At 39.5% G+C, this 10850-nt stretch overlaps 2 protein-coding genes across 2 annotated transcripts; one reads left to right on the forward strand and one right to left on the reverse strand.

Annotated features, from left to right (window-relative positions):
- Positions 1-239: 239 nt before the first annotated feature.
- On the forward strand, positions 240-3827 carry LOC131317743 (pentatricopeptide repeat-containing protein At3g22150, chloroplastic). Its single transcript, XM_058347329.1, has one exon. It carries the CDS (start codon positions 424-426, stop codon positions 2992-2994), a length of 2571 nt encoding a protein of 856 aa, XP_058203312.1. The 5' UTR covers positions 240-423; the 3' UTR covers positions 2995-3827.
- Positions 3828-7666: 3839 nt separating this feature from the next.
- Positions 7667-8877, reverse strand: LOC131317532 (NAC transcription factor 29-like). The gene is made up of 2 exons (XM_058347079.1): positions 8356-8877; positions 7667-8296 (listed from the first exon to the last, which is right to left on the reverse strand). The coding sequence occupies exons 1-2, from the start codon at positions 8875-8877 to the stop codon at positions 7667-7669; spliced, it is 1152 nt and encodes a 383-aa protein (XP_058203062.1).
- Positions 8878-10850: the final 1973 nt, after the last annotated feature.

Raw genomic sequence — 10850 nt, forward strand, 5'->3', positions numbered from 1 at the left:
TCTACACACATTGCACGAGTTAACCCCAAGTTATTACAACCACGAAAGTTCAATAGTGAGTTGAGTTTGAACATTTGAAAACTCACTAGATCAATTCAGCATTGAAAAACTCGAGATTGATTTGCACATTGCACGAGGTTTTTTTTTTTTTTTTGGGTCTATGCACATTGCACTAGTTAACCCCAAATTATTACAACCACAAAAGTTCAATTGTGAGTTGAGTTTGAACAGTTAATTTCCAAAAAAGTTCAAGCTCGAGCCGAGCCTGGACAATGTAAGAAGAGTTCGAGCCAAGCTTGATCAATACTGCGTTGGGCTGCTTAGGTGCCCCCACAACCAAATATCTGGTCAGTGAAGTATTACCACAGAGAGTAACCCAATCCAAATAATCCAATCCATACATATCTCCATTCCTCCCCTCCTATGTCGTCCTCTGCTCTACCTCTGCCACTCTCATCCTCCTCCTCCTCCATAACCCACACTACTAGTAATCACAGCCACCACCATGGTTACTCATCCTCCTCCTCATCAAACCTCTCATTTCAAAGACAAACCCAAACACCACATACCAAACAATTATCCTCACACAAACCGTATTCTTCCCCATCCGACCCACCAACCCACCAACCCAGAAAAACCATCCGGTACCGTCTCAGCCAGCTCTGCCACCAGGGCCAACCCCACCTCGCCCGCCAACTGTTCGACGCAATTCCCCAACCGAAAACCGTGCTCTGGAACACAATCATCATTGGGTTTATTTGCAATGGCATGCCAGATGAAGCCCTGAGGTTCTACTCCCGAATGGTGTCAACTCCAAGTAATGCCTTTTGTGATTTCTACACTTACTCTGCAGTCCTCAAGGCTTGTGCTGATGCTCGGCAACTTAGCATTGGTAAAGCTGTTCACTGCCATGTTTTGCGTTCTCGTTTAGAGAGCCGTAGTAGGATTGTATATAATTCTCTGTTGAACATGTACTGTACTTGTTTGAGCTCAGCCAATGACGAAAAGGGTTATGTTGATGATTTGGTGTGTCGAGTGTTTGGTTCTATGCGTAGACGAGATGTGATTGCTTGGAATACTATGATTTCTTGGTACGTAAAAACAGAGAGATTTGAAGAGGCATTTAGGAATTTTTGGATGATGATGAAAATTGGAATAAAAGTGACTGTTGTGAGTTTTGTCAATGTTTTTCCGGCCGTTTCGAGGATGGGGAGCGTTAGGAGAGCAGATTTGCTCTACGGTTTCCTTCTTAAATTGGGAAGCAAGTATGCTAATGATCCGTTTGCGTTGAGTTCGGTAATTTTCATGTATGCTGACCTTGGTTGCCTTGATCTTGCTAGGAATGTTTTTGACCAGAGTTTGGAGAGAAATACAGAGGTTTGGAACACCATGATTGGTGGATATGTTCAGAAAAATAATCCAGTTGAAGCAATTAATCTTTTCCTTAAAGCTTTGGCGTCAGAACAAACTATTCTTGATGAAGTTACTTTTCTCTCAGCATTAACTGCAGCTTCACAGTTGCAGCGGTTGGACTTTGCTCAACAGCTTCATGCATATTTAATGAAGAATTCAGCGGTATCACATATCATGATACTGAACGCATTGATTGCCTTGTATTCAAGGTGCAATTTGGTTGATATATCCTTTCAAATTTTCAGTAGAATGTGCAAAAGAGATGCTGTTTCTTGGAATACCATGGTTTCTGCTTTTGTGCAGAATGGGTTGGACGATGAGGGGTTGATGCTTGTGCACGAGATGCAACAGCAAGGGTTCACGATTGATTCTGTAGCTGTAACTGCTCAACTTTCAGCAGCATCAAATCTCAGGAACCTGGAAATTGGGAAGCAAACCCATGCTTATATTCTCAGGCATGCCATTGAATTTGAAGGAATGGAAAGTTATTTGATAGATATGTATGCTAAATCAGGTCTGATTAAATCTGCACAAGGATTGTTTGAAATGTGCTCCACATATGGTAAAGATCAAGCTACATGGAATGCTATGATTGCTGGGAATACCCAGAATGGACAAATTGAGCAGGCTTTCACCACCTTTAGGCAGATGTTCGAGCAAAATATAGTACCTAATGCAGTAACCATAGCATCGATTCTTCCTGCCTGCCAGTCAGTGGGAATTGTGTCTCTAGGCAAGCAACTCCATGGCTTTGCCATTCGCAACTGTTTGGACCATAATGTCTTTGTGGGCTCTGCTCTCATAGACATGTACTCAAAATCAGGTGCAATCATTTATGCTGAAAATGTGTTTTTCATATCCCCTGAAAAGAATTCTGTTACATACACCAGCATGATATTGGGGTACGGTCAACATGGTTTTGGCGAGAAAGCTCTTTCACTATTCTACTCTATGAAGGAATCTGATGTTAGACCTGATGGTGTTACCTTAGTAGCTATCTTGTCAGCTTGCAGTTATTCTGGGTGTGTTGATGAAGGCCTTCAAATATTTGAGTCAATGGAGAGAGAATATGGAATTCGACCTTCATGTGAGCACCATTGTTGCATCACAGACATGTTAGGGAGAGTTGGGAGGGTGGTGGAAGCTTATGAGTTTGTCAAAGAATTGGGTGAAGAAGGTAATAACTTCAGAATTTTAGGATCCCTTCTCGCGGCTTGCAGAAATCATGGAGAGTTTGAATTAGGAAAAAATGTTGCAAATAAGTTGCTTCAAATGGAGAGGGGAAAGGGCTTGTCAGGTTATCATGTTTTGCTGTCAAATATATATGCCGAGGAAGGGAACTGGGAGTACGTCAACAGAATCAGAAAAGGCATGCGGGAAAAGGGTTTGACAAAGGATGTTGGCTGCAGTTGGGTTGATGTGGCTGGTCGTGTTAACTCTTTTGTGTCTAGAGATCAAAAGCACCCTCGGTGTGATGAAATATATGAAACATTAGAACAATTAGCCTTAAAGATGAAAGACGCGGGTTATAGGCCTGGCCTTGGTTCAGAAATAGGCACGATACCTGAGTTTGTGGAATGAATAACCTTACACTCTAGATTGAAGGCATGTACTTTGTAGTAATCCAATCCACAAGCCGTGGAATAGAGCCTTTGCTGAGTAAGTAGTGGCAGATTTCATGTGAGGTCTTTTAGGGGACTCCGTTAGGAAGTAGGGAGAATGGCTTCCCATGGGAAGGTATCTGGAAGGTGGGGTCCCGTCACATGCTGCATTCTATTTTTGGACTTCTTATGGAAGACGATCTGATTACAAGAAGGAGGGTTGTCAACTGGTGTTGCATGTGTCAGGGAGGGAGGGAGGGGCGGGAGGAGATCAGTCTTGCACTCTGTCGTGCATTGTGAGTTGTCAAGGGATCTTTGTTCTGATTCTTGCTTGTTTTGGGGTGAGTTCGGTGTTACAGGAGAATATGGGCAGGTGTTTTATTTGGAAGAGTAGATTAGGCTAGAAGAAAGGCTTGGCTCCTCTCACCTCCTCAGTGGAAAGTAACGCGACAGAGGGACTTTTGCAGGGATAGAATTGTCGGTGCGCAGATTGAGAAGTTATTTTTTTGGTAATGCTGTATAGTCTGGCTTCTGTAGAGTATCCTCGTCCTTCTATTTTATTGTTTGTGTAGAGGGCAAGAGGGTAATTCCTGTTAACCCTCTCAACTAAGCAATTGTTGATTAGTGCGAGGCAAGTGAACCCTTTTAACACTCATTTGTCCGTAAAGTATCCTCGTCCTTTGGCTTTACCGATTTTTTTGCTCTGTTGTACTTTTTTGGGATGTTATTAGGGTTTATTGTCCTTTCTCTTGTATTGTCTATTGGTCTTCAGATATCTTCCGAAGTACTAGTAGTAACATGAAAAAGGGCTTGGTTGAGTGGTGCTCGCGCGATTTTAACTTTGAAGTTTAAAAAAACTTGGTTGCTTGGATCGTGTGACTAGAATTCCAACATGATGCTTATAATTGCTTCTCTCTGGTGTCTTTCCCATGGCAATTGGCTAAAGCATTTCAAGCGGAAAAAATAATGTCGATCACAGAGCAATGGAAACCTTCAAAAAACTTCTAAAATTGCACATAATCAGCAACTCCATGTTTCATTGGAGAATTAAAACTCTTACAGGCAACATTAATTGAAAATTTTGATTACAGTAGGTTCCATGCTTACTGAACTTTCTTTTCCCCGTAACAAGTTTCCGTACGGAATATCCAGAAATATCAAGCCATTCATCATACTGCCACTGTAACGACCCGGATTTTTGACCCAATTTTTTTTAATACAAATTTATATTGTTAAATTTCTAATTCAATAATTAATTAGATTGAATAATTAAAATATATTATTTTGTGTATAATTGATATTATTTGCACTATTGAATAAGATATGTATTTAAACTTTAGATATACGAATCAGTGATTCATATTCATCTCTTATCTTTCCTATCTAAACCCTAAGTAGAACTCTATTCAAACTAACTCTCCACTTCTCTATCTCTCATCCTATACATAAAAGCGTCCAGATACATTCTCACCATGTACATACATGCGTCCACATACATTAGAATTGAAAACTCCCCCCAAATGTGGCACTTGTCTCCTATCCTTTTATCATTATCAGTATTCCTCTCCTTCTTCATTCCACCACTTCTACACTTATCCTCTCACCTTCTTACTATCTTATTCTCTCTCAGTATACATACCCACATAAATTCGAATATTGAACGCCAGTATATTATTTCACTCCCAATTCTATTGTTGAGTCTAGAGAGAGAGAGAGAGAGAGAGAGAGAGTTGTGGCCATAGGTGTGTGCATACCGTGAGTTTCGTTGGCACACCGTTGCTGCGGGCCCTGTTGGAGTGCCGCCGGACGCTGCCTCGAGATTTCAAAACCACCATGGTGATCTACGGACACCGTACAACACTTATCCGAACTTAGAATCGCGTTTGAGGTAGATTTCCGGAAACCCGAAACCTTTATCTGCATTTTAATGGAGTTACTTAGATTTAAAGTTTATTGAAGATGATGATCTGCTGTTAAATTGTTAATTTATTTTTAGTCTTGTTTATATTAAAATTTAGTCTGGTTGTGCTAGAATGATTAGTGTTATACCCTGTGAAAATTTATGATCGTTTAACAAATGTTTGATTGTGAAATTATTACTGATGTTGCATTGTTAATTTGTATTTGAGTGGACGTTTACGTGTTTAATAAATTATTGCAGTAGATAAATATTTATGAAATATTAACAAGAATATTTTATTAGTAAAAATTTATTTAGATTGTAAACAAGAAATATTTTAGATTATATATTAGTTAATCTTTAACTCTAATAAATATTGACTAGAATAGCCTCGCATAATTTTGTTGTTATAAAAATCTCATATTAAAATTTAATATAGTTAATAAATACTAAATTTTGCAATAAGTATTTTTTTCAATAAAAAAAATTAGTTTGTAAAATCTATAAATAGTATGAGAGTTAAAGAAAATGTTTAAATAGTAGAAATGTTTTATAAAATTTCTAAATGAGAGAAATAGACTTAATTTTAAGTGTAGTACTTAATTGTTTGACTGAATATTATTTTGTTACTCGCATGATAAATTCTATGACATGATTAATTTTATCGCATGGTTATGTGTTGTTAGTACTTTTAGTTGAAATGTTGAACTGTGTGATATTTTGTTGTGGCTGTAGATTGGACAAATAGGTTCCCTGGGTGGTTACGAGTAGTGACTCATGTAGACGATGTTAAGTAAATGAAAATTGATAAAGTGTTGAAAGTGTGAGTACTGTGTGGATTGTGAATTGAGCCATGGCGATGGCAAGGGTAACCTATGGGGCCCTATGTTGAAATGGGTTACCTGAGGGGCCCGGTGTTGTGACGCTAACGTATGATACGTCATGGGAAGTTTCTCTTCGAGGAAGAGAATGGGTCCCATGAGACGGTTATAGTTAGTGAGACTCTAATGTATGATACGTCATGGGAAGTTTCTCTTCGAGAAAGAGAATGGGTCCCATGAGACGGTTATAGTTAGTGAGACGTTAATGTATGATACGTCATGGGAAGTTTCTCTTGGAGAAAGAGAATGGGTCCCATGAGACGGTTATAGTTAGCGTGGGGTAGTGGATGTCCGATCCTAATGTACGATACGCCATGGGATGACTCGATCCTCCTGTTATGGTCTTAAGTGAGAACATACTCGGTACATAACTTAGATGCGCTCACCTAGGACCCTGGTGCAGGATAAGCAAGTGAAAGGGTGGACCCATGAGACGATTGTAGTTAGTGGATATGGGAGGAAAGGATCTCGCGGAGAGAATCCTTAGATTACATGTAAGATGATGGATAGTAAAGAAAAAGACGATGTGTTATTATTTTGTACCTTCGGTGTATTATGAATTATTATATTGTTGATTTGCATATTGTGGTATTGGGTTTTAGGATTTCTACTTAGTGAATTATCACTCAGGATACGTTTGTATCCTGGCAAATCGTTTGCTTCGGCGTTCAATTTGCCAGAGTGTGCAGGATTCCACAGTGGAGCAGTTGATACAGGTGGGACCCTTGAAACGGAGTCTGGGCCAACATTGCTTGGAATTTCGTGTCAAAACTAGAGTCGCTCTGGAGTTGCTTTTGTTAAACAAATGTACATAGATTTTTGTATTATTTTGAAATTGTAATTTTTGTATAAGGATATAAATAGGGGCCTAATAGTTTGTAAAATTCAGTGTATTTTAGGGTTAATGCTTCCGAAATCCCTTGAGAAATCGGGGCGTTACAGCCACTGCACAAAAATTTAGTTCCAATTTGTGATGTTTGAGTTTGATATATTGCTACATATCTGATCAATCCTTCACTTTTGTCTGTATCCCATAAGGAACAATCCAATTGGAAAAGGTGTAAGAGACTCTACATCAACATGTGCTTATAGGATTTCAATCTGGATTCGAGATTTTCTAGATTCTAAAGATTGAAGTTGTTAGGGGCTTTCTCCTTCTTGAGTTCACGTATTAAAAGTTCACAATAAGTGGGAAAAAAAAGAAGAAATCAAGTCAAGCAAAATTGATTAGCAGTAATAATTGTTAATGCAGAAAAAAAAAGAAGGAATTCACATTGCAGCTCCGCGTTTCAAATACTAATTCTCCTGATGAGCAGCTTTCCACCAAAGCAACAAACCTGGTAAGAAAAATTGCAGCCCGTATGTATCAGTTAAATTTTTTGCTTCTAATTGAAACCTTTCTTTCAGTTAATATAGAACCAGCATTTGTGCAAACATTGTTTTCGGCCACTCAACGGCCTTATTCCATTCATCACATTACCACCAGAATCATTTTATTTTTTTTACGGGCATATAACAAAGACATGTTTTCATAATCTACCAAGAGAGAAATAAATAAAAGAGTGACTGCTTCCTATCCCTTTGATAAGTAGCAAATTTTGGGCTGCGTATCGTACAAAAGAAGCAAACCAATAGGCAAATAGGAGAAGCAAACCATTAGGCAAATAGAATAATATCCATATTACACAGTCGAATAATCGTAAAACTGATAAAAACATACTGAATTTAAACAATAATATCTACAGCTTGTTGGAATTTTGATTACTTAGAAGTGACCCCTCGGACGAACACACAACAAACATACCACAATGTGCACTCTCTTGGTCTTGATGTTGCTAGCTCTATTCCTCGTTCTTCAGGAATGATCAATCTCACCACCATATTGAGGGAAGATGTTCTGACATGTTATTTTTCTGCTGATCCAAAAACAAATCATTGGAAAAAGAGAATATCGGTGATGGTTCTGCTATGGCATGAAACATGGAGTTTGGAAACAAGAACCCTTCACTCTCTTGATCGCTTGGAAGAAGCTCCGCACTCAACCAGGTTTCTGTATTTGACAAATTTTGCGCCCCTATGTGAGAGGGGTTCGAATACTGTACCCAATCATTTTTGGGAGTCGAAGAGATATTTCCAAATGCATTACAATCAAGCCCGAAACCTCGTTGCTGCTCCACTACCGGAACTGAATTGTCAAGATATGCTGCAGGCATGTGAAAGTTTGTATTTGACGTTACAGTATTGCTATCCAATGGAACAAGTGCAGAATTATCACAATGCCAAGGTGAATAACTTCCTTGCTCCTCCTGTTCCCAAATAGCTTCAAGTTCTTCAACGGTTAACTCATTCGCATCGTCACTCATTAGAAAACTCTGATCTTGCACAAATTGTTGATCTTTTGAGAAGGGAACTACTTCTGTATCCGGTGCCGCAGTAATATCACACTCCATCTTCTTTTCTTGCATAACCTCAGTTCTAACACGCTTTGCGGGTTTTCGAAACTACAAGGTCATTATCAGTAGTGGCAGCCTCAACATTCTTTCTTTTTTCTCGGAGATACCTTGGTGTACTTTGAGTCGAATCTTTTTATCCTGCAAAGAACATATTTGCCTGTACTTTTATCAGTATTGCCATCGCGGAGAGAGTACTCTTGCATGATCCAGTGGCCTTTTTCCACAGGCCCTTCCATTGCAATAGGTTCGTCGGCGGCAATCTCAAAGTACAACGTTGTCTTGTACCCTATTGCACATTTACCGTTCTTAACTTCTTCACGAGCGGTCTCTCCGTGCCAAGAGCCACAACCAGCTTTTCTTGCAATCCTGTTTTGGCTGGCCTTGATCAAGGTTGTGAAAACGTAGATTGTACCTTCTATCTTCCATAAATCTGTCTTCATGTCTTTGGTTTTGGATATCTCCCAGGGATCTTCGTCGGTGAAATTCTGCCATGAGGCTTTGTCGCCATAAATCTCGCGATCGATAACGACGTCACAAGGCAGGGCTTCGTTCGAACACTTCTTCTCGAGATATTTTAGAAGGAGTTCTTGATCTGTAGGCCTAAAGCGATAGCCTTTTGGTACAGTCATGTTGCTGTTCCTATCTCTCTTTCTCTCTCTCTCTCTCTCTCTCTCTCTCTCTCACTCTCTCAACTCTCTGAACTGCTATTCTCTCTCTCTGTGACTGTGTGATACTACGTTCGAAAATTGACAAAGGTGATAGGGATATATATACGCAACAGAAGCTAGGTCGGCGGGACTTAATAGAGTGGGAAAATCATTGAGTGCACCAAACCTGTGCACCAAGTTTACACCCGTGGGACGCGCATCGAGGTTCTACACAATTGATCAAAGCAATTCAATTTGTCCAAAATATTATTTTAAGGGTCCTAAGTCGATTTTTGGTTTCTGAATTTACAGGAACCAAAAGTTAAAATGAATTGATAAGATCTTACCAGTACTCAATTGGAACTAAATTTTTTTACAGCAACATCCTAAAAGCTAGCCTGAGGTGTGGCACACTGATGTGCCTCTACCATTTCTGTTTAATAAAATTTAAGGGCTCAAATCATTTGTATGAAAGCCCAAGGTGGATCCCACTCAACTCAATGTACTTTTGATCCCACACAATCCGTTTTGGACCTATCCCGAGTCTTAAAAAAATGATCAGGGCCGCTCATTTTGTTTAAAATATTTTGACAAGCTTCATATAAAAGATTAGCTTAGTTGGATATCAGTAAGACTGTTTACAATACATCCAACTTTGCAAGTCCAAACCTGAATTTTGAGAAAAAGTTGGATGATACGTAAACGTCCTTCTTGATATTTGAAAAAGTTGGAATTCACCCTAACTTTGGCTCTTTTTAGTGTTTTCAACAATGTAGAATGATTCACATATATTCTAATAAGCACTGAATTAAATTGGTGACGAAAATCCGGTGTTGTAAAGCTTTTCAAATTTTGATGAGGCTATTTGAAGAAGAGGTGGTTATATAGGAGTGCTGGTAATCGCTTCTCGAGCTCTATCTCTTTTTCCTCTGGCTCGACCTTTACGTGTTCCATGCGACTCTGGGGAGGATGGAGAATCAGAGGTGTCCATGTGAACACCCGGATCGTCGAATGAGTAACTACCACCAAGCATATTGAGTTGTTGAGGCTTGGAAATAACTATGCATGTAAATACCAAAACCTTCCTCCCCATGATCATTGTGGCCGAACGGTTTGCCATGACCATGACCGTGAGTGCTGGAATACTTCTGACTCACCCTGACCGTGAGTACCTCATCGCTCATATGGGTTGGAGGTGGCTTGAACCAACTGCGCGCTGCTAGCTTGTTGTTTGTGAGAATGGTTCTGAACATCTTTTGAGTTGAGTAACTGATCAATAAGTGTGAGATCATCTCTGTGATCTCGTGGTTGAGCTGGCCTTGCATCTGATCTCCTTTGGTGGTTGATATGGGATTGATTGATTCCAGAAGACTCTGTAGGCTTCACAAGCAACCTGGGTAAAGCATCACAATTATCTATGGCCAGAAGAGCTACTATGGTCCTATCTATACAAGTAACTATATAGAAGCCTATGTATGCAGACCAGAGCAAATTCCGCAGGCTTCAGTAGTCTCTTTTCTTTTCTTTTTTTGGGAGGTGAAAACATATGCAGAAAGTCCACCACACAGCTCGAGATAAAATTTGAGAAGCTAAGAAGCATGGGGGGTTAGACATTAGACATGGATAGCTTGAATACAGGCTATGGAGTCCTCTAAAAAAAAACTTGGCGACTTGATTCTGTTCTTGTAAATACCCTTTGGATGCCAACGTTACCTGCCTCATGTAAATACCCTTAACTCCTGGGGAGTGGCTAGGGGCCTTGTGATAGGATCCTTTTGTTTCGGTAATGTTTATCATTATATTGGCCAAGTGGAAGTGTTTTGGATATTATGAACTCCATAAATCAAGGTCCTTGACTTGATTCTGTTCTTGTTTGATGGTTAATTTTGTGTGAAAATACAAGTACGGTACAGACTGCATAATTTATCTAATTAGTGAATTATCATTGATCCAAA

The sequence above is a fragment of the Rhododendron vialii genome, chromosome 2a (assembly GCF_030253575.1).
Source record: "Rhododendron vialii isolate Sample 1 chromosome 2a, ASM3025357v1".
Lineage (NCBI taxonomy): Eukaryota > Viridiplantae > Streptophyta > Magnoliopsida > Ericales > Ericaceae > Rhododendron > Rhododendron vialii.

Bases quoted from the DNA above. Each gene is read 5' to 3' on its own strand.
- LOC131317743 (XM_058347329.1), top strand. From the start codon at position 424: ATGTCGTCCTCTGCTCTACCTCTGCCACTCTCATCCTCCTCCTCCTCC.
- LOC131317532 (XM_058347079.1), bottom strand. From the start codon at position 8,877: ATGACTGTACCAAAAGGCTATCGCTTTAGGCCTACAGATCAAGAACTC. The intron at 8,297-8,355 runs GTATCTCCGAGA...ATGACCTTGTAG, and splicing joins TCGACTCAAAGTACACCAAG to TTTCGAAAACCCGCAAAGCG.